Consider the following 24,807-nt stretch of genomic DNA (forward strand, 5'->3'; position numbering starts at 1 on the left):
AAACATTTATGGCCAAGATGCCAAAAAATGTTGCCAATTTTATTTTGGGCTCCTGGTTGCTGTCATTATCACTGTATACAGTATTTCAACAAATGCTCCATACTCATATTGGACCGTTTGGACCAGCAGCCCGCAAGAGTCCAGAGGTCGGGACGGCATTAGCAGGCATTCAAGGCCTTTTCACTCCCTGGAGAGGTTTTTGTTCAGCCAAAATCCCTGGGACTTTCAGCACGCATAAAGGAAGTGCTGGCCTCAGCACAGCGATGGGCGAGGCCATGAGGACACAGACACACACACTCACACACACACACACACACACACACGTCCATATAGAAACAGCACTGCACATACACACAGGCATAGCAGACAGTACAGACTGTTTTCATTACACACACACACAAACACACAACTGCCAGCTTCAAGTAATATCAATAAATAGTTAAAATGTTAAAATCCTTCATGTTTTAATAGGGTATTATTCTGACGGTTAAAAATTCTTAAGCCCCATTACTCCAAAAAATGTTGCACTGGACTGAACTTGCATTTCTCCGACAACCCTTTATCCCAAAAAACAAACTGCCATTGCTTGGAAGTCCCGTTTCTCCAAAAGCACAAACAATCTGCAGTAAGACAACAACGTCTCCAAAGAAAATCTTTGCATTGTTCGTTTCTGTAAACCACGGATACATAACATTTCTCAATAACACAGTGGTAAAAGTGAGGTCAGGTTTAGGTACAAAAAACATTTTTTGATCAGCTAAAGATCATGTAAAACAACTGTTTGTTTTTGGGATAATTGTGTTTTGGTCTTTTGGACATTGGACATTTGGCGGCTTTGGAATTTTGTGCCACTGATACGATGGTATGGCACCGTCTTAATCAGGAAATGCTACAAGATCTAATTTGCAATATCAAACAGAAGATGCAGTTTACATGTTACACTCAGTCTAGTGGACTATTAGGGTGCAGGGTGTAAAAGCAGTCACTGGTAACGGAGACAAAACTGACACTTTGAAATTCTCTGAAATTTTTTTGAAATCATGGGTCGTTGATTTTACACACAGGAAGAAAAAAAAAAAAGCCAATTCAAAAAGAAAACGCGAACCATAACAGAAAACAAGTATGGTACAAAAAGTTTATTCAGTAACAGTTCTGTAAACATCTGAGGTAAATGAACATTTACATCAACATGTTCTTTAACAAAAGGTTCAGACGCAAGGCACTTCTCTTCAAAGACAGGCGTTTTACAACGGGAGTGATCGCAGGGGTGGTTCTTCATTTCTAACACGTGGGAGACTGTGTCCCTGCTTGCCGGGGCGCCGTGAAAATCCCATCAAACATCCTAACTTTTCCATTGTGGGATTTGTATATTCAAGGCTCAAGTAAATGTCGGAATAGCCGAAAGTCTCTCAATCATTATTCAGGACAGAAACAAACAATCGCATCAGATTAATTTCTTGTCCTTTCCGAGTCCAATTGGATTGCGCTATTTCCATAAATAAACAAAAATATGTTAATATCCCTTCTCCAAGGACACCCTTTTTTCTTTTCTATTTATAATGTCTTCATATCCTCCGAACAGTGGTCTAATATCTAACTGTGCAAATCGTTATCTACATATCAAAGGTACTAAGAACAGCTTGGAACAACAAGGTTATGAAAAACATTTCAGCGATAGGAATCAGTCAAATAAACCTTGTTGTCTTTTAGAGACGAAGCTCAACATAATGTCTTTTTTTTTAAAGCGGAATCGCCCTTTCACAGAGGCATGACAGGATTGTGATACTGATCTTGTGGTTGGAGCCATGATTGGTAGGATTCGGGGCGAAGCAAACTCTTTTTAGAATTGATTATGTATTGTGATATCTTTGGCACAAAAAATCTTTGGTTTGTTAAATTTCTTTGGTTTCTTCTTTCTTTTATTTCTTTGATATAGTTCAGGTAACATAGTATGCTGAAGTTATTTATTGGTACCTAAGTTTGCAGACATGTAAACATTAGACAACAAACAGCATAGATTCAGGTTACGGTTCATCCTGTCTTTAGAAAATGTGTTACCAAAGTAAAAGTGCCTAATGTACTAAAATTTCAGTGCCTTGTACTGCTTCTTGCTTCTCAGTGAGTCACCTCATGTTTCACTGGCTTTGGAGAAGTTAAATTGCTGCATTTATAACAAGTTGGACAGGACATGTCCAGCTGTTTTGTGTCAACAAGAGCCAGTATTTTTTAGCGAGACATCTGAACATGTCCAGCTGTGTTTTCGGTGAAAAAAAGTTGGTGTTTTTCATAAGAAATATGGGCATTTCCAGTCAGGTTTGTGGCAACAAAAGTGCGTATTTTAAGTCAAAACACGATTTTCTCCGAACCCTAATCAATGTTTTTTTTTTTACATAAACCTAACCACAAGTTAATCACAGTAAATCAAATTGAAACATTAAGTCTAACATATCTGCTACATATGAAACATATTAACGTAACATATCCAACACTAGCAATTTAGAAGTCAGCCTCAGGGGTTAATCTTAAACTATCTTGGTTTACATGGCAGTCATACCCAATTTTTTTAGTTATCATTAAGCTCCTTCAAACGTTCCAAGTTGCCATGAATGCAGATAAGCGGCGTTCCCTGTGTCGTGATTTATTTGTAGGATATGTGACCATATTTAAGATCTGACTCACGCAGCACGAAAGTCTTCTTTTAACGAGAACGAACCCAAAACAACATCATGGGTTATTTACCTGATGGTAAAACATTTTACCAGACCTGGACGCAACGACAAAAACAACGAAGACCTTTAAATGTGGTCAAAAGTTCCGGGAAATGCAAGTGAGTGGCCTTTGAGTTAAGATTATATTGTCTAACTAGAAAAAACATTTTGTTTATATTGCTGAAGTGTAAATAACTTTTTAAAAAAACTTTCATTTGGTTCTTAATGCTAATTCAGGCACATGTGATATAATCTAGCACTTTTCTAGTATTCTAGTAGTACTATTTCAAGTATTTTGAGTATTATCAGCTAATATTCTGCTCAGAGAGAGACACAAAGATACACAAACCAAAAAGGCTGTTTGCCCAAAACCACTCTCCTTTGTTCATTTGCTAATAGGGTGCATTTGTATTCCTGATTAAGAACATAAATAATTTAATTTAAAAAAATTAAAGCTGTTGGGAATTTAATCAGCTAGTTTCAATGTTTTTTTCTTTCTTTGGCAGGAATTAACGAGAAGAACAGGAAAATGAACATTCCTATGTGGGATGTCTGTTAAGAACTGACAGAGAAATAAAAGTTAGCACTTTTTTAGATTGTATTGCTTTCTCTTTTTTTTTCCAAAAAAAAAAAAAAAATCTAAAACCTATGGTATAATCTACAGCTAGTCTAGAAAATGAAGTCCTACACAGAACAGCTAGGGGGGAACTCGTGAACAGTTCTGTAACACACTGCAAACACAAGCATCAGAAAGAAGGTGTACTGGTTTTATACTCTGTTCAAGCTGCAAAGCCTTAAATTGCAGTAAACGTAGTTTAGCCCTTGATTATTTCTTTTATTTAAATGAAATTTTAACCAGTGGCGCCCCCAGACATTTTTCACAGGGGTGGCCATATGGGGCTCCTGTAGATCTTGGGGTGGCACACCAATTCTCAAGGTTGTGACTTAATTTCAGGAATAGTGTTACGCTGTTGAGGCATAAATGCTCATTGAAAACTAAGTTAGTATGAGAGTTAAGGAGTCGCATCTCCCATTTTCGCCAGGGGAGGCCAGTAATTGTTTAACGGTAGCAATGGTGGCAATGGCCTCCTATGGCCCCCCCTTGGGGGCGCCACTGATCCTAACATTGTGCATGCATTACTGCGTAAAGTGATCTGTTGGACCAATGTCCAAAAACGCAAAAGCACTTTTGATTTTTCGAGGTAAAAGTAAGATAAATTGCAGCTTGACCAGAACTTTTTGAAATGCATCCTATGGTGCCTACAATACTATTATTCATTATATATTTACATATTTATATACTTTATATAGTTTACCCTGATGTAACTGCAGAGATGTCATTTTGTAAACACTGACACAAGATTAAGGTACCCAAATGCGTGCAAACACACACACACACACAACACACACACACACACACACACACACACACACACACACACACACACACACACACAGAGCCTGTGAAGCCTAAGGACCATGTCTCAGGGTGGGACTGCTTCATCGCGCTCCTTCAGTCATCTACATAAGAGCGTCCCTCTCTTCATTGAAACTACAGGCCGGGTCGTACACGCAGACGGACAGATTCAACGCGACACACTGACTGTTCAGCTCCATCATCACGTCACAATAAAAAATAAAAATAAAGAAACAAAAGTGCAAACCTCTCCTCTGATGTCTCCCAGCAAAGAAAGATAGATGAAAATAAAAGAATATAGTATTGCTGCCTCTACGCTCCCAAACTTATTAGTTAGTCCAATCATCATAATCACCACCATCATCATCATCATCACTATAACCTTTCTTTTTTTGTGTCTGTGCAGGCTATATGTATATATACGGTAGGTGTGTGTGAGCATGTGTATGTTAGTGTCTGTGATTCCCATTTCATGGGCCTATATACCTCCCCCGTCCACCCTTACCAAAGAAAAGTGAGAAAAAAAAGTGTGGCCAGTGGCCTTTGCGCCGGGCAAATCGTCATAAAAAAAGAAAAATAAAATTAGGTGCTGCAGCAGAGCCTCTGGCAGTCATGTTGGAGAACTTTGGCTGAGAAAATGCCGATTGCATTGCTTAAAGGAATGGTTTTAATATTTTCGAATATATGACAATTTACTGCACTTATGCCTGTGCGGCAACTATGGATCGATAACCTTTGCAGAAAGACGGGAGGCAGGGGGAAAAGGCTAGTCTTTTACGCTTTTTACTTTTTCAAATGTATCCTTTTGTCTTGTTTTGCACATTTCCATTGCAGGATTGTCCACACATTTGTTTATTTGTGGCGGCCTGCCACGATTAAAAAAACTGCTGACACATTTATTTCTCTTACTTATTGCTCTACTAGAATATAAATACCATTTGGTTACTCGTGTGTGTGCCCGGAGTACACGCTGTACTCCGGGCACAGACGGAGCAGCGGAGAGCGAGGCGTGGTGAAAGGGAACTTTAATTGTTCGTTCTGCTGGGTCTGAAAGTTTGCTTTTAGCTGCAGCTGCTCCTCTCATCCATCAATCTGAACACTTCTGATTGGATTGACAGATCAATTATCTACACTATGAATCAAACTGCTGCTGAGGAAAAAAGTAACTCATGAGGAGTTCCGCCTGCGTGGTGTTTACCCACAAAAACTTCAAAATTTAGAGAGAGGACACAAAATGATAAACATCAGCTACTGCCACACATATAATAATTTTGGAAACGTTGCACTGAGCTTAATGATTATATGTCTTTTTTAAGTGTGGGACAGCGCTGTCCCTGCTTTTTCTAATATTTATTTATTTTTTAAAACGTGATATGAATAGGCATGATGCTTCTGAATATTGGTAAATGAGTTGGATCTACAGCATGCACAGCATTTCTCTGCTGTTCTCCGAAATGACTCCAGAGAAGTTGCTAAGAGATTTCCACAAAGCCCCTATGACCTGATGTTTTACAAGTAGAGGAGTCTGGCCAAACTCTCTCTATCCCTACCTCTGCTTCATGATTCTTAGATTTAAATAAGCAGCCGCTTCCAGCTGAATGTGGTGACGTGTTTTGCACGTCATCCTTGCAGGCTTGTCTTTTGCTGGAGGGCCTGCTTGTGTGTGGTTTTATGCTGTCGTGAAATAAAATGTAGCTTTTCTATGTGTACACAGCATGTATGTGTGTAAATGTGTGAGTGTGTGTGTGTTTTAGCTACACTGCCAGGTCATCGGGGCGAGCTCGGACGCCGCTGCTCTTGCTGGCCCGACTTGGCTTCCGGATATCTCTCGCTGCAGCAGGAGGCTGATGCATCTCCGCCCTGGTAACCACGGTGAAGTCGTCATGAGGGACCATACAAGGTGACGTGTTCTCCTCTACCGCCGCCGTCTCCTCCGGTGCGATGGGGGAAAGCGGGGTGTGACGAGGGAGTGTCGGAAAAGTGGAGTGTTCCTCCCCTTGTGGAAGTGGTGGGGTGGCCTCCTCGTGAGGGGAGGAGGAGGTGGAGGTGGGAGGAGAGGGAAGAGGAGGAGGGTAGGAGGAGGAAGACGAGTTTTTTCCATCCAGCTTATGGAGCTCCAGTGCCATGTTGCTCCAGTTCTGCTCCATCGCCATCAGCTCCCTTTGGCTCCTAACACGCACTTTGTCACCGTAATAGGAACCGGGCACGGCCTCCAACAGGAAGTCATCTGGGTGGAACGCTGGGCCGTCCATCTTGAGTCTGGCATTGTTGGGATTTAAGGAAATCACGGCAGGGGAAGCTTCAGTTGGACTGTAGGTTCCTCCCTCTGCAGCTCCAGCCCCCACCACGTTCACGCTGGCGTACACCGGCAAACAGTCGAGCACCGACGGAGAGGTCTGCTCGGGGATCGTCTCTGCGTCTCCGGGCTCGTCTCTGCCCAGCATCAGCGACTCACTGTCGGGGACAAACTCATTGGTGACACCCTGCTTGACTTTCTTCCAGCCCAGGTGGTAAATCTCCAGCAGGTTGAGCACCAGCGAGACGCAGGCCACCACCAGCATGAAGATGATGAAGATCGTCTTTTCAGTTGGCCTGAAACAACAGATGAACACAGACATGTATAATTCACACACAAAAAAAGTATTCATATAAAGAAATTTATCAAAAAAGAGCATCACAAAGGAATTATGAAATATCTTCACAGACATTTAAGATGTTTATATTTGTGACCGTGCTTTTTGTTTGACTGTTCCGACAAACGTCTCCCTGCACAGCAATAATAGCTTAGCACAAAGTTACAGTCAGCCTGTCAGGATTTGGTTTTCACCACATGTCAAAGCTGTGTTTGAAAACTGTTCGAAACACTGTTTGACACTGTAATCCATTGCACTTGGAACTCGGTAAAAATCTACCTCCGACACAGTCCAATAGAGCGGCCCTTTAACATTTTCCTCCAATGCCTGATTTCCTGGCAGCTTTTCTAAAAAAAATTGCAATGCATGTTGCAATGTTTATAGGCATTTTTTCGACTCAGAAGGGCTGGTATTACGAGCTGCTCTCGTCTTGCTGTTTCTCTGCCCTGTTAGCACGAACTAACACAGCTCAACGTGATCTTATCTCTAATCTTCGTATTTTGCAACTTGGGCTAGAGTCCCGCAGCAGCAGTTAACATTCAACACTGAGTCATTATTCTGACAGGAGCGCTGAAACAACTCGACATTGTTAAACCTATCGATAACCACTGGGTAACATTAGCTGTGTGATGCTAACAGTGAGCCCTGTTATGATGTATTTGACTCTATCTCAGTATAACCGACTCTAACTTGGATTGGTACACGAAGCAACAGTAACTTTTAGGAGATGGGGCTAAGTGAATAATCAGTGCAACCAAACAAATGAAGAAGCACACAAACACACATAAAATCCTGCTCTCTAACCTGGAGATGAAGCAGTCCACAGTATTGGGGCAGGGCCAGCGTCCACATTTATAGAGCGGCCTCAGGTGGAAGCCATACAGGAAGTACTGTCCCAGGATGAAGCCCACCTCGAACAGAGTCTTGAAGATGATGTTGAAGATGTAGGTCCTCAATAATGCCCCACGGATCCGGATCTTCCCGTGCTCATCGCGAATCGGCGGTTTCTCCTTCTTCCCACCTCCTCCTCCATCGCCGACCCCGTTGTGATAGAGAGGATCGTGGTCCTCCTGGTGCCGTCCGGCCTTTCTGAGCTCCTCTTCCCTCTCCCTCCTCTTCTCCTCCATGCGGACGATGTGCAGCACATGGCCCAGGTAGATGAGGGTGGGCGTGGAGACAAAGATGATCTGCAGCACCCAGAAGCGGATGTGGGAGATGGGGAAAGCCTCGTCGTAGCAGACGTTCTCGCAACCGGGCTGCTGCGTGTTACAAGTAAAGTCAGACTGCTCGTCACCCCAAACCTCTTCAGCTGCTGCGCCCAGCACCAAGATGCGGAAGATAAAGAGGACTGTCAGCCAAACCTGCAGAGGAAGGATGGAAGGATTAATAAAAACAGAGAAGGCAGCCCAAATATCTCAGGCACTTCAGCTAGACTTAGTGAGGCAGGTCCTTCTTACCGTGACAGGACTGAATAATAAACTTCCACTGACCCACACGGATGCATTTTATCCATTTATCAACCACAGCATTTAATCTACATGGACTTTGTCGCCCTTTGAGAAATTTTTGGCCAGGGATGTGACATACCCGTCTGACCAATGTTTGCAGTGTACCCTCTAGTTCAACCTACAGGAACATCTTCTAAAATAGCGTTGAAGTGGTGTTATACCTAAATGACAGAAATAACTGCAGTTTCAAACTTATGCTTAACATTGTGAAACGTTGCAGCTCTACTTTATTAGGTTTAGGCATCAAAACTATTTAGTAAGGTTTGGTATCTAACAAGTATGTTTGTTACTGACATAATATGACAGTTTCTCTTGACATATGAAACATGCATCGTGTGACATACTAAAATATTTAGTAAAAAACATGAACACACTAACGCTGACTTTTGGTTTCACATGGGACACAAACAGCAATTTCTTGAATGAAAGTCCTGTGTTTTTTGACTGGCCTATCCATCTTTACATCCTGCCTCAGCAGACTTTCTCAGTCTGTACACTACATAAACTAACTGCCTCCTGAGGTCATCACCTAACAATAACCATAAATATGGTTCATGATAAGCTTCTTGTACTAAAAAGCTATGTGGCAGGATTTTGGAGAACTTTGAAAATTACAAAGAAGTTAGTAAAATCTTCTAAACTGTGGCCATTGAGAGATTTCAGGAATATGTGAGAAGAAGGGGATAAGCATAATTTGATATCATTTCATATTCATCAAGTTTATCAAGAGTCAATCGGTCACCTTTCCAATCACAGTGGAGTGTTCTTGAGCATTCTCCAGCAGCCGCCCTAGAAAGCTCCAGTCACCCATGCTTCACTCGATTTTCTAACCTGAAGAGGAAAACAAAAGTCTGGGATGAAGAATGCAGGAGGCAAAACGAGAAGAGACTCAGCAGATGGAGAAGAGAGCAGAAGTACAGTCTGAAGAAGAAAACCAGAGCTGAACAGACTGTGAAGTACCACGAATGAAAAATTTGTTCTTTTTTTTTATAATGAAAAGACCAAAATCACTGCCACTCTGTCCGGCACTTTGCCCCAAGCTGATTGGTTCCCACTGAGGATACAACATTTCAAAAATGGGTCACAGAAACACTTTCATTGTTAAGAAAAAGCTGGACACAGCAGTTTTTAGCGATCATCTGTCAAACAGGAATAAACAATGGATTTATTTAAAAATATTTCAGCTGTGGATTAACACATTTGGGGTGCTTGGACTCATCACAGCACCAGAATGGGATTGAGTCAAAAGTCATAAAAAAAAACATTTCCTCCAGTGCAACACTGTGGCTATTTGGATGATGACACGTCCCTATTTACCAAAAAGATTCAATAGTTTACAACATTTTTTTTTACTAGCTTGATCACGTCTCTTTGCTGATACCCCTCTCTGGAACAGGACATACCAGGATCCAAATTAAATCTCTATTCCAGGTTTAAAGGTCAGAGGAGACAACAAAAAGGAAACCTGGCTTACTCCTGACTCGTCAAATACTGATGCTTAATTCGTGACGCTTGACATCAGATAATTACCCATCAAGGCAACAGAGACGCAGCGGGTAGAGGCATTTGCAAAGAAACTGCAGGAATATAAAGAGCAACAAAGTCTACATAAGATGTGTAGGAGGGGAGATGGATGATTCAAACAAACGCTGGACTTTCACCTGGGAGACCACTGTTTGTGTCCCCAGTAAAACCAAAAATCTATTGAGTTATTTTAACAATATTTAAAAATAGTGCACTAGTTTGTTTAGCATACAATGCTAGTGACGCTGGTCACATATTCCACATGATATTGCATTATGTACGTAACAAATGTTTATTTTAAGCCAGTCCGTGATGTTTTTGTTCTAAACTTTACCACATGCTTTTGTTGACTAAACCTAGAGAAGTAATCCTAAAAACTAGAGCCTGACCAATATGGGATTTTTGAGACCGATAACGATTTTTATGGTGGAAAAATTCACCGATTACCGATATGGCGACCGATATAGTGAATTTTTAAGCTGGAATGAAAAAAAGATCATTTCTATGTGGATTGCGCACTGATTTTGCACCGATATGACTATGCAAAAGTATTCAGAAGGGGGCTTTCTTAAATAAACACCTTTAATTTAACAATTTACGTATTGGGCATTACACACAATCAAAAATAAAGAACATACAAAAAATATAAATACACATCTGTACTGTATGTGTTCAGCATCAGTCTTCGCTCACCATTCAAATAAAGAATGTAAAAATAAAAATACTCATCAGCATACAAATACAATAAAATGAATAGCTAAATAAACATCAGCACTGTTCAGTATCAGTCAATTGCTGACTACTTAAATACTGCTAGTCAATTAGAAGCAGGTTGTAAAACAAGAAGCAGCTTCTCAGCATTTGCACCTGCCAGGGAGCTCCTCTTGTCCTCATAAATGTTCCCTATTGTGCTAAAAACCCTCTCAGTGGGGACAGAGGAGGCTGAAGGAGTATTCTGTTTGAGTTAAAATGCAGCTATAGACTGGAACATTCGTTTGCAGAATGATGGGGCCGTTGTTTATTAACTTTACAGTAATATTTCAGTGTGGCTTACCGTGAAAACACCCGCAACGCGGTCCGCTCTGCTGTGACGCTAGCTCTGCTTACATGTGCTTCAGAGTGCTAAGATTAGTGTGAACAATGGCGTCAGAGTGCATTCTGCTGGACAAAAAAATATAATGAAACCATTTCTAACCCGCCCAAGCAACGTTTTCTGCATTATATTATCTGAAAAAAAAAAAACACAAGAGTTTTCTTATCTGCACATATCGAAAAAATATTTGCCGTGGCTGATATGCTCTGATATGTCCGTGTGAGGCTAATATCGGCCTAAAATATCGGTAAACCGATAAATTGGTCAGGCTATACTAAAAAGCAAGTTTTTTACATACGTTCTAAGTTTACTTTGAAAAGACACAGTATGCATTTAACATTTAATTGTACATATGTAAAAATGGCAGCTCATTTTGAAAAGACATGTAACAAACAAATAAATTAACCCTTTGATGTACCTTAAAATAGTTACGTTAATGTCCCTTCGCACATAAATGTGCTTATACAAAATAAAGCTATAAAAATTGGATAAATATATATATATATATATATTTTTTTAATTTTCTCTTTTTAATTTCTGAAAACAGCATCAGTCCAAATGAGACATATCAAATATGAATGCATTTTTTTTTTAACCCTTGAATTGCCACATTTTTGTCATGATGCAACTCCATGTTATGGTCTAAAATACAAAATAAATGATTTATTTTCAATATACTTCATCAAACTGGATTATTTATGGTTTGATAATTGCAGCCTGGTAAATGTGAAAGTTTAGCAGCAACATTTATTTATATGCATGAAATTTGATGATGATAAATAATAATTTATTTTTTTTTCTTTTTTTTTTAAACCGGCATCAGTCCTAATCATACACATAAAATATTAATGCATTTTTAATTATTTTAACCCTTAACAAAGCACCTCTTACCATCCAAAACTAATGCTAGATAGGTACCTATAACATTGCAGTTTGACATATAGGGTCGCTGATCAAGCTTGTCAATACTTGATAAGTGGGGAATAAAAATAAATGTCAAGAAGTGTAAAAATAAGGAAAGGAAAGGCAGACTTACTAAAATATTGTTGTATCGTCAGTGATAAATCCATCGACCAGAGATCAGAAGAAAAAACAATTCCTGGAAAGGAGAGACCAGATGCTCTTGTTAGCTTTATGTGTGTCATTTTCAAACAGAAATCAAACAAAATTCTCATCCATGGTCACATCTTCTTAAGCCACTAAAACAATAAACCAGGTGCAATCAAAGTTTGAGAATCCATGCAGTCAAAGAAGCCTATCATAGCAACCAAACTGCACGTTTACTGACTCTCTGCCTCCTAAAAATAAAGACTTGGCACTAAAAATCTGCATGCAGTCATGATTTATAAAAAAAAAAAAAAAAAAGGAGACAATATGTATTTGGGCCCTCTCTGAGGAAGCTGACCTACAGATCATAAATGTAAAGACAGAATAAAATTGTATTTGTGCATGTATATCACTCTCTGCACTGTGGATGAATGTATATTTATGCATGAAAGATAAAATTGCTATATGCATGTTTTTTTACTTTATCCACATGTACATTTGCTTGCAGACGTGCACATATATTTCTGTGTGTGTGTGTGTGTGTGTGTGTGTGTGTGTGTCAGTCACAGAGTTGGCTGGCCAGTGGACAATGGCTGGCCATCTGTGGGAAGTGAATGAGTGGATAACAGGTTGTCCCGGTTGAATGCTGGACTCATCACATCCCAGGAATGCTGAGGAGGGCAAATGTTTGCCTGGGATCGACTGATATATACAGACACGCAAACACACACACACACACACACACACACACACATGCACACTAGTTACAGTACCACACACTACCCCACCAATTTGAAGCCATTGATTTTACTTTTAATATGAAAGGTAAACCCAGGATTTCTATCTTATTTACCCTTGCAGAGAGTAAATCAGTAGTCTGCAAATCCATAAAGGAAATAAAATGGTCTAAATGAAATTGTCTTCTGTTATATTTCCCCTTTAATACAGTTAACATTCAAAATCCACCTTTACAAATTCACGCATCTCTGCTAAACTGAAGTCTGCAAACATTTAGTGACTTTTCCAAACTCTACAGCTGAACAGAAACAGAACAATCCCTGTAAATAAATGAACAGACCAGTTACTATAACTGTCTACTGGTAGACCAATCTGACAGCGGCATGTGTACATGTACATGATGTGTTGACGTGATGAAATACCATCTGTCACGTCGGACAATAGCGAAGCTGCTAGATGGACATTGTCCTGGCTGGCGTGTGCTTTTGATGGATCAGAGGTCTTTGTGCTAAAACAGCCCAAATAGTTAACTCTTGGCCTGCCGCTCGCACCCTGAAAACCTTTTTAAGATATGCAGACAGTGGAAATGTGCACACCAAAGACTACTTTTTTTTTTTTTTTTTTTTTTTTAAGTCAGCCTGGTTAATGTTGGATACACATCCATAAATATTATAAGTCAGTTTGTTTAACCAAAGTAAGCTTACATATGGTCAATATAGCTGGGTTAGACATGAGCAATGTCAGTTCTTAAAGAAACAGCTCATGGTCACAAAGTGTTCAAGGATACACAGAAAGTACACAATGCATAAAAGTGTATATAATGCCTAAGGGACTGTTGGTTATTTATGACATGGGGAAGGCACTTCAGATAAATCTTTATGAACCCGAAAGGGAGTTAGCTTTTTTTTGATTTGGCTTAAGGGAGGGGCTTTCAGTTTAAAATGGTTGTAATTAGTATTTAATATAAATACACTGAGAATTTAAAAATCTCCCAAATCACATCATTTATAACCGCCAGAAACTGTGAAATATGGTTATTTATGGTGGAGAGAGGGTCATGCATTTCCTCCCAATCAGGGAGGCTCATGGAAAAATATCTGTAGCTCCGGGGAGGGTCCTGATTACAAAAAAAAGTCACATCCCAGCCACCGCCCTGCTCTGCTGAATACAATACAGTCCTGAAAGGTACATTAAGTGTGTAAAAGTGCCTAATAATAGTACATAGGATAAATTAGGTATAGAAAATGTGCAAAACCACAAATGTAAGTAAAGGGGTTGAATGCGTGTAAAAGTACAGCGCACTGAGGAGAAAGCACGTCTACACTTGATGTATTAACGTAGATAAAGACTGTGTCCAGGTTTTGGGGCTCAAGAACGTAACATCCATTGATAAAACATCCCAGAATATTCAGGGATTATGCAAATTGTCATTTTAATGACACAATGGTGAAGGGGAGCAACACAAAATGTGTTTTAACTTAATAAAGTTAGTGTCCAAGCTGCCTGAAAACCTTCAGTGGACAGAATTTGAGAAGTGAAGGGAACTTTTGTAACAATTCAACTTGTCTTTTTAAATTCAGTCAACTTAACAATTTGAGGCAGCTCAGAAATTAATGTCTTTAAGTTAAAACAAATAGTTTCTTTTTACGGTAAAAGTTTTATGATGGATGTTACAATAAGAAACTTTAGTTACCCATTTGGTTTTGAGTAGGTTGCGTGCATATCAACAATATAACCCCTTGATATCTGAATAAATTGGATTAATCACTTTCGAAAACATGGGAGAAATGCAGTGAGCAACCTCACATGAAATTACCCCAAATTAGCAAGAAATAAATAAAAACTAAAAAGAAAAATAGTATAAAAACAACAAACAACCGAACAAAAAAACAGCAAATTGCTTGGAAAAAGGGTTAAAAATGTAAATGCAATTAACTTTAAATATATAATTATTATTTTTTTTCTCTTTTTTTCTTTTTTTTTTTTTTTTTTTTTTTTTAAATTTCAGCTCATTTTCCTCTCAGCTTTTCCTAATTTCTTGAAATTTTGGGGACATCTCTTGCCAAATTACTTGCTGCCTTTCTTGGCATGTTTTAAAAAGAAATCAAACCAATTTGTTTAGGTTTCAAGGGTATAAAAAGGTTGTGAAAGTAACACAAGAAACTCAAGTCAAGCCAGGTTTCAAAGCGTTAAAAGAATATCAGCGATGTCATATTTTATCTTCTAACTTGTGCAAAATTACAAATGTATCTTTTTTGAATACAACAATTAACGAAAAGTTGTTCTAATACATGTCATGTGACACATAAGGAGAATAGGATGGCTGGCAGATGGAGGTCAGGCTGATGAAAGTAATCGACACTGTCGGCTGGCTAAAACTCATCCTAAATGACCATTCAGCCCTCACTCTGAGGTGTTTTAACTTTTAAAGTAGTTACGGTGTTTTTCAAAAGTTGAAAATCTCAACACAGAATTAATTTCAAGGATTATATGTTCAGTTTTTCTCGGAAAAAAAGCCCTATATTCAGTTCATGAAGTATTAGTGGCTTCCTGTCTGCCGTCTTTCCCACAGGGAAGTGAACGCAGCATGAGAGGTGCTGATAATCCAGCAGGTGGAAGGATGATAATCCCTCCTCTCTCCTCCCACTCCACCCAAACACCATCACTCCAGCATCCACCTGCTTACCGCTCTCCTCTGAAACACGTCTCCCTCCCGGCAGCGCGCTTCTTCTCCTTCTTCTCCTCTCACTTTTCTCTCCTTCTTCTTTCTTTTACTCCCACGGGAGGGCTCGAGGCGACCAGGCGAGGAGTAGGTGAGATTAGTGGGAGAGGAGGGGGAGGGAGAGGGACACAGAGAGAGAATTACAGAGAGAGAGGGAGAGAGAGAGAGTAAAAAAGACGAGAGGCTAGTCTAGTCTAAAAAAGGGCGCGTGTGGAACCTGTCCCGCGAAGGCGAAGCGCAGCGGCTGCGTCCCGCGTGGCCAAGGCCATCCGCCACTGTCACACATTGGTGTCCCCGTGCATGGGGCGCACGAGGGGGGTGGTGGGGGGGAAGGTACGTGCTTGTGTGCGCGCACACGTGTGTGTGTGTGTGTTAGTTAGGGGCAGGGGGCTGAGGCGGCTCCATCACATCACTGACAAGCCAAATTTAAAACAATATGAAAACTGTTTACAAGTCGCCTACTACTGGGACTACTACTAGTATTACACGCATTGGTGGAATGTAACTAAGTACATTAACTCAAGTACTGTACTTCAGTATAAATTTGACTGTAGCGACTTTACTTGAGTACTGTATTTCCATGCTACTTAATACTTTTACTCAACTACATGTCAGAGGGAAATATTGTACTTTTTACTTCACTATATTTACCTGACAGCTGGAGTTACTGTTCATATTAAGAATTTTGCATAAAAAATGTAAGAGTTTATAAAAAATGGCTTTTTTTTTATAAATTAAATTATCAAACAGTTTATTCAAGTACAGCCATAACAAGTGGTCGATTAATCAGTTGATTGGCAGAAAATTAATTGCCAACTATTTTGATAAACATTTAAGACTTTGGGGATTTTAAAAATAAATACATAACTGAGTTTAGGGGTGTTTAGATTAAATTTTGTTTATAATTTTGAGATTTTTGTATGCTTCTTTTTGGGGGTAATATTTGAGGTAAATTGGTAGTTTTATTTTTTATCTTTTTCTTTTGAGTTTTTTTCTTTTTGTTATAGTTCTGATTTTTTTTGTTTTTCTTCTTTAAAAAATAAATCTGAGTTTGGGGGTGTTTTTTCTATTTCTTTCTTCTTTTTAAAAAAAATAATTCTGAGGTTTGGAGGTGTTTTTAATTTTTTATAATTTTGAAATTTAAAGTGTTTTTTTCTATTTGTTTGTTTTTTAATAATTTGGGTCTTATTGGAATGTTGTTGATTTTTTTAAAATACTTTTTTCTGCATTAGGTACTTTTCATACTTTAAATACATTTTCCTGATTCTATTTACTTACTTTTATTTAAATACTATTTTCAGTGCAGAACTTTATTTGTAACAGAGCATTTCCACAGGGTGGTATTATTACAAAAGTAAAGTCCTGCATTCAAAATCTTACTTAACCCTTTAAACATTACCAAATTAGCTTGATTTCTCTCAAAAACATGGGAAGAAGGCAATAAGCAACTTAAAAAGATGTGGTACAAAAGCTAGCAAAAAATAATAAAAAGTCAAAAGAAAATTACCTGAAAATTAGCCAAAAGATAAGAAAAGTAAAAAAACATAAAAAAACTAAAAAAAAAAAAAAGATACTTTGAAGACTTAAAAATATTTTTTTCTGTGACATGATTTTAATATATAATTGTATAAAAATTTGAATTATTATCTAAAATATAATTATAAGAAAATATATAATTATAAGATTAAAGACATACTTTTCTGGACATTTTTCTTGTTTTTTTGATAATATCTAATAATCTCCAAGCTGATTTTCAGGTCATTTCCATGTCACCTTTAATTTTTTTTTTTTTTTACAATTTGGAGGATATTTCTAGCTAAGTTGCTCATTTCCATGTTTCCGAAAGAATCAAATCAATTTTCTCAGGGTTCAGAGGCTTAATTGCCTGTGAAAGGTGTCTGAACACAACACAGTATAACTGATGTTGATCCAGGTGTTAAAGAGTAAAGTAAAAGTACAAAAGTATTAGCTGATTCATTTAACTAGTTCACTAAATAATTGACTTAACTAATTAATTAGTAACCAACGCTTTAAAATAAAAGTGGTGGTGTAAAGAAATAATATTTTAACTCCAAAATGTAGGGAAGTATAAGTAGAAGGTAGCGTACTTAAGTACAGTACTTGGGCAAATGTACTTAGTTACATTCTACCACTGGCTGTGAATACCTGTTTTTTTATTTAAAAGATTTATTAACTGCTTTAGTTATAGGCTGGAAATGGCAATGATATTAGCAGGATAGTTCTGTGTAGTTATTATACTAACAGAAGTAGCAGTAGTGGTAGTAACTCATATTTAGCAGTAGTCTAATATTTAAAGTAAAGCTGTACTGGAAATAAACAATAGGCTATATGTCAAAATGAGGAAAAATGTACAAAAACTTGTCATTAAACCATTGCCGCCATTAACAAAATTTAAGGAAAAGCCTATCTGAAGAGTAATGGGCCCCTAACACATGTATGTACAAATACATAGCACATATACAGATACATAACACCTTAACACAAGATTGCTGTGGGACTCGAAATGTTCACTGTACTGGTATTAGTCTATGTACATCAGATAGTTAGTGTCATTATCTGTTAAATAACAAACCAAAGTATTCCAGTATCTCACTATTAACATAATTTCCAACTCGCTTATATACTTCAACAGCATAAGCAAATTCATAACATTTTGTTTTTGGTTTTGGTGTGCCACCCTAAGATTCTCAGTGGCCCCATCAGGCCACCGCTATAAATAAAAGTCTGGGAGCACACTGCATTAAATGAAAAAAATATATATGCATGGCATTGAAGTTAGGAGGTCTTGCATAATTTTACTTCTGAATAAGTAGGATTTCCAAACTATTTCAAGCTCCATGGTTACTTGCTGTTTGCTGGGTGACATCACCATTTCACCAAATATTTCCTTGTTTAGCGTCAGTGACTGTCCCACAACCAAAAACCAGTCAGAGGTGGTGCAGTCACTGCTGTCCACCAGCAGAGGTCGACATAAGCAAATACAGTGGATCATTTGATGCACCTGTTGTAAATGAAAGAACATGTTATGTCCCGTCAATCCCTTTCTTTACTTTATCTTTTGTAAACTGAACCATTTTTCATGATTATTAATCACATGATTTAATGCATTGTATGTTTCTGAGTTAGTCCGTTTAGTTTTCCCAGACAAAAGCATTGTTATTATCATGTAATTTTTAACTCAAGCTATTAGACTGAATCACAATTCAGATAGGATAAAACTTTATTTGTGGTATATAAAGTAGGAAATGGTGAGTGCATTTATATCTAATGAACTGAAATATTGATAATTAAGTATCGACATACAATCTCACAGACTACAGTATCATGTAAAAATACAGTTTGGGAGTTGCTGACACTGATTCCATCCTCTCCACCCATTAAATGTTGCATTTTAGGTATCATAGAAAATGTTCCCTTGTTGAGTGGTATTTACACATGTTTTGTCATTTACATGTGTAGCCATAAGTCTTTGTAAAATCTTTCTTCTGCATGTATCGCCCACCTTGTTGCTGCTTCCTCAGGCTGAGACGAGTAACTTCTGGTTTGTCTTATTCTGTATCCTCTCTCTGCTGGATTTTCTGCAGGTTTTCCTCTCCTTCTGACCACCGACACTCCTGAAAAAGAAGATGTTACATGTAGACTCGAGGATTTTCTGTATTTAGAGAACCCACGTGAAGGATGACGGACTTAAAATGTTAATTAATCACCTGCCTGTCTGACTGATTAATACCTCTACCTAGTCACAGCCTTGGCAACAAGATAAGCGAGTTCAGCCATGTTAAGGACCATGCAGATAGAGGAGGAGGTGGCCATGAAAATGGTAAAGATGGTTTTCTCGGTCGGGCGTGAGATGAAGCAGTCCACCAGGTTGGGACACGGCCACTGGTCACACTGCACCAGCCGTGGCATCTGGAAACCATCGTACACCACGTACAGAGCATACCTGGAGGGACAAAGACAAATGCTGTGTCGAGACAGATCACACCAAACCAGCAATAGGGCACACACACACACACACACACACACACACACACACACACACACACACACACACACACACACACACACACACACACACACACAAATCCTACATGAAGCCTCCTTCAAACAGCAGCCTGAACACCAGGCTGCAGGCGTACGTCCACCAGAGGGCGCCAGCTATTGGGAGTCTCCGTTTCTTTATGGTCTCAGCTCTTCCTCCTGACCTTTGTTGCTGAGGAAACCAGCTCTGCCAGAACCCTGCAGCACAAGAGGAAATGACATGATAAAAAAGAGAAAAGACAAGATACGATAAAACATGACATGATAAAAGATATTGTGACGAGATAAAGATCGGCATGATAAAATAAAGCAAGACATGACACGATAAAACATGACGTGACAAGATAACGCAAGACCAGGTAAAGCAAGATGTGACTTGACAAGATAAACGAAGACACGGCATGACATTTTAAAGTATGACATTACGACATAAAGCAAGATATTAAAAGATAAAGCATGGCATGACACGATAAAGGGAGACATGATGTGTTTAAAGCATGAAAAGACAAGGTAAAGCAAGACATAACATCAAATGTTAAAGTATGACATGACAAGTTTAAGTACATTTTATGATGTGATAAAGCATGATATGATAAAACAACAAATAATGTGTATTTACATATACTTTTTCAACTCAAAATTACAAGAAAAAATAAAAAAAATTAAAAAAAAAGATGTAAAATTATATTTTTAAAAAATCAAAAACCTAAAAATTATTTTTAAAAATGAAAAAAAAAAACCAACTGTAAATGTTTATCAAAAAAGTTGGCATTTAAATTTCTATAATTGATTAATCAACTAGTTTCAAGTAGTTTGTTAATTTAATTTATTACAAAACATCAGATTTTTCAAACTCTGTTCTGATGCAAAACTCTGTTCTGATGTAAAGTAAAGCTTTCAGATAAATGTAGTGAAGTATAAAGTACAATATTTCCCTCTGAAATGTAGTGGGGTAAAAGTGAAAAGAAAATACTCAAGTAAAATACAAGTACCTCACAGATTGTGATACATGTGACGAGCAAGTATTCGTCATTTAATTTGTAACAAGTGTTTTTTGTAAATGTTCCTGTCTCTGAGCAACACATGACATGATAAGACATGGGATGGACAGAATGATGGCAGACAAATGTAACAGCACACACACCTGCAAGAGCCTCTTCTTGTCGTTGTGGTTCCGATAGGCCACATACATCGCAACCAGGAGCGTTGGCGTGGAAACAAAGACGAGCTGGAGACACCAGAGACGGATGTGGGAGACGGGGAAGAACTGATCGTAGCAGACGTTTTCGCAGCCAGGCTGAAAATCAGACACAAAGAGGCATGTCATTAAATGTATATATTATATGTACATGATAAGATCAGTGACTGGGTGCTGTACCTGTAGCGTGTTACAGGTGAAGTCAGACTGCTCGTCCCCCCAGACGCTCTCAGCAGCAACAACTAGCACCATGACCCGGAAAATAAACAGCACAGAGAGCCAGATTTTACCCAGGCTGGTGGAGTGCCGGTTTGCTCCGACTAACTGAGCGTACAGCGCAGGCCAAGACATCCTGAGGGAACAGTCAGAAACATGAGAGTATTATCATACTAGCTGCCCGTATGGATTTATGGACCAGGTTCGGCTGCTTCCTTTGAACTACACACGTGACGGCAACACAGATGGAAAGTGAGAAGGAAGGCGGTGGCAGGAGATGAAAGCAGAGACAGGCGATGAAACAAAAGACAAGTTTGACAGAAGAAGAGGATGAAAAGGAATGAAAGAGAGAGGAGGAGGAGAGACGGCCCAGAGCCAGAGTCCATGTGAACTGATGAACCTCTCTGCCCACTGTGGACTGTACTGAACCGAGCCCACTCGACTAAAAACACACTGAACACACTGTACAAACCCACACTACTACAGTCCCCGCTGAGCCTCATCCACACTCACCCATCGATTATTGATTCACTGATATGATTTACAGTACTGTGCAAAAGTCTGAGGCCTCCTTCAGCTTTGTTATTTTAGCAAGGTTATAATGATCATACATATGTATTTCTCAGTTGTCTCTTTACTAAAAAAACAAGCAGAACTTAGAGGAAATATCTTTACAGGATTAAAAATGCAAATATTTCAGAATAAGACAAATTCTACGAGCTAAAGTTGCAACTATTTAGTGTGTTAGCGTGTTGAGAACTCTCTTGGTCAGACAATATGAGTTTTACAAAACTAATCTTCTGCTGCATTCGCAGCAGGTTGCATTCAAGACATGTCCAAAGCTCAATTTTGATTGTTTGAGCTACCGTTTGTTATGGTTGTACACTAAATATTGACATCAGTCTGAAAAAGCCATTTTATTCTGACTTTTTTGGTGTTTTAATGCATTTTACATGTTCTCTGTATTCTTTGTTTGTATCTTAATGAAGTGACTGTAAAAAGAATAGATACATATCCTCGTTAAAACTTTGCAAAAACAACAAAAGTAAGGACTAGGACTTTTGCACTGTACTGTAGATGATATGCATGATACATTAACTCAAATCTGTTTCCAGCTGCAAATTGCCTCCTAAAAAAGTCTTGGTCTTGGGTCAACCTCCAAATTAAAAGATAAAAATCCTTTTCTTACCTTGTGTCTGCAGAGTCAGGTTGTTTTCAGGAAGATATTCCACATGGTCCTTTCCTGTACAAATACAAAAAAACAAACATCTCAGTGTCACATTACTGGCGGTACGATTGAAATAAAGTAAAACTGAATGGGATCTGGGTCTTACATTGTGAGCAAAACACAAACAAACCTGAAGCTCCAGCTTCCTCTGCATGAAGTCAGAGATGTCTCCAGTGTCAAGACAGCCCGAACAATGTGAGGGGACTTCCTGTAGGGGCTTTCAAAATAAAACCTCACAATGGCAAAGCTGTTGCGTCACAAATATTGCACAAATAATAATAACACACCTTTAAAAACAGAGTTTACAAAGCGCTTTGACAAACAGCAAAAGCAGAAATGGGATGCATAGAAGGCAATGCAACAGCAGAAATCCAAAATGTTCTACTGAACACAGGCGAGACAAAACTAGGGTAGAGTCAGGATAAAATTGAAATAAACGGACATGTAATGTAAGATGCAGGATGCAAAATCACAATAAATAAAATAAAAAATACAAACAAATAAACCAAAACCAACAAAAGCAGTAAAACCTCAAATAAAAGGAAATAAAATAAAAAAAACCATGAATAAAATAGGTAAAATAATTAAAAAGACGACATCACATAAAAGCAAGTATATGGCCTTAAAATAGTTTTAAGTTAACATGGAGATATGTTTTAAAGAGAAATATATAGCGAAGACTGTAGAGTGATTTTCAATTTCAACGCACAGTCACTGAAACTACTATTACTATATTTACTGTGTTTGTCACTCACACCTTTTGAGAAAGTAGTAATATTAATAATTAGAAGAAGATCAAAATCAAAGCAGCAGTCGGAGATATCCTGATCTTGAGCTCCAGGTATAGGTCAAGCTCTGCTCCAAAAATGCTGGATCCTGCAAATTCCACGCTGTACTTTATTTATCAGACCTTCATTAGTCTTGTAATGGTTTCCGTTACAAACTGCTAGTCTCAAGTCCAAGCCAATATCAGTCATCATTCGTTTTTTTTTTGTTTTTTTACCAAGAAAGTTCCTCCAGAGTCACAGAGAACAAGCAATGGAGGAAGAAGAACTCACATCTTATATTTAGATAAATGTAGTAATACTATGGCATAGAAATACACAAAAAAACCCACAAAAGTATTAGCATCAAAATGTACTTGAAGTACAAAACTTAAAATTATTAATTTTGCAGAATGGTCTATTTTAGAATAATAGGTTATATCTAATATTACTGTATACACAATATTGATGCATTCATTCACAAATCACTTGCATGTTGCTGCTGATAAAGGTGAAGCTGGGTTTGATGACTTTACAGTAGCTTAATATAAAATAATACATCATATTTGTTTGTTAATTATATTCTGTGTCATTAATCTGGAAAACCAGTGGTGAAATGTAAATTAAATTACCAGTTTATAAAAGTACAGCTGGAACAATTAGTTGATAAATCAGTTAGCTGAATTACAGAAATTTAATTGAAAACTATTTTGATAAACATTTAAGTCTTTCCAAATAATGTTGACTTTGGGAGGTGTTTCTTCTTCTTTTTTTTTTAAATTTGAGTTTTTTTCTTTTTTAAAAATAATCCTGAGTTTGCAAGTGTTATATAACGATTTGAAGGTTATTTTCTTTAAAAAAGAAAATCTTTCCTTTAGTGTTTTTTTTTCTTCTTAAAAATATTTTGTAGTTTTTTTTTACATTATAAAATTCAAATTAAAAATTAAAAAATCATAATTTTGAGTTTTTCTGCATTGGGTTGTTATACTTGTAATACTTTAAGTGCATTTTCCTGATAATACCTACTTACTCATTACGTAACATTGTCAATGCAGGACTTTTACTTGTAATTGAGTATTTTTCGCAGTGTGGTATTAGTACTTTTATTTAAGTAAAGGATCTGAATACTTCTTCCAGTACTTGAGTAAAAATATTTCCACGTTAACTGAACTTCATGTGAAGTGCCCCTTTAATTATGCCACGGTACCATAATAAATGTGACCGTACAGATGTTTACAAATGTTATGCAACTGTAATGAAATGAAATGGTCACAATCCATTGATCTAACAGGATGCCCGGGCAGCGTGGAAGTCAGACGAACTGAAAGAACAACACTGCATTGTGATAAGCAGTGTGTGCATGTTTGTGCATGTTGGTGTGACCCTCCGTGACTGAAACAGGACACAGGTAGAGAGTCAAAGTGACTTTTAGGAGCCCAGCCATCACTTGGCATAAGTCGTCCTGCAGGACAGTGCAGCTCTGTGTGCTGCTAATGACTGTGACTGAAGAGCTCTCCACACTGTTTGTTGACGTGTGGGAGCAAAACCAACTGTGGATGCTCACAAAACTGAAACGAAAACTTTTGAGGGGGCTGTAACATATTCTGCATATTCTGCTGGAGCTACAGCTTCTGGATAGATTTTTTGACATGAGTGTTTTGAGTATGTACGTGGTAAAGTATTCAGAATCTTGTTTAAGAGTTCATTCATAGAGGTTTAAATAAATAATGAGGTAAGAGTTGTTTCCTCTGAATACCGACACTGTGTGTAATATTACAAAATGAGCAGCGGTGAAATGTAACTCTTAACAAAGCTGAGGTACTTGTACTTTACTCGAGTATTTTCTTTTTAGGCCACTTTATAGCTTTACTCCACTATATTTCAGAAACAAATTATTATGCTTTTTACTTCTCTACATTTATCTGACAGCTTTACAGATTAAGGTTTTC

General features: G+C 38.1%; 1 protein-coding gene and 1 pseudogene across 1 annotated transcript; both read right to left on the reverse strand.

Annotated features, from left to right (window-relative positions):
• Nucleotides 1-5,794: 5,794 nt before the first annotated feature.
• On the reverse strand, nucleotides 5,795-9,077 carry LOC121962743 (gap junction alpha-3 protein-like). Its single transcript, XM_042513030.1, has 3 exons — nucleotides 9,009-9,077; nucleotides 7,563-8,119; nucleotides 5,795-6,717 (listed from the first exon to the last, which is right to left on the reverse strand). Exons 1-3 carry the CDS (start codon nucleotides 9,075-9,077, stop codon nucleotides 5,880-5,882), a joined length of 1,464 nt encoding a protein of 487 aa, XP_042368964.1. The 3' UTR covers nucleotides 5,795-5,879.
• A 9,568-nt stretch (nucleotides 9,078-18,645) lies between these two features.
• LOC121962814 lies at nucleotides 18,646-22,110 on the reverse strand (annotated as a pseudogene).
• Nucleotides 22,111-24,807: the final 2,697 nt, after the last annotated feature.

The sequence above is a fragment of the Plectropomus leopardus genome, chromosome 24 (assembly GCF_008729295.1).
Source record: "Plectropomus leopardus isolate mb chromosome 24, YSFRI_Pleo_2.0, whole genome shotgun sequence".
Taxonomy (NCBI): Eukaryota; Metazoa; Chordata; class Actinopteri; order Perciformes; family Serranidae; genus Plectropomus; species Plectropomus leopardus.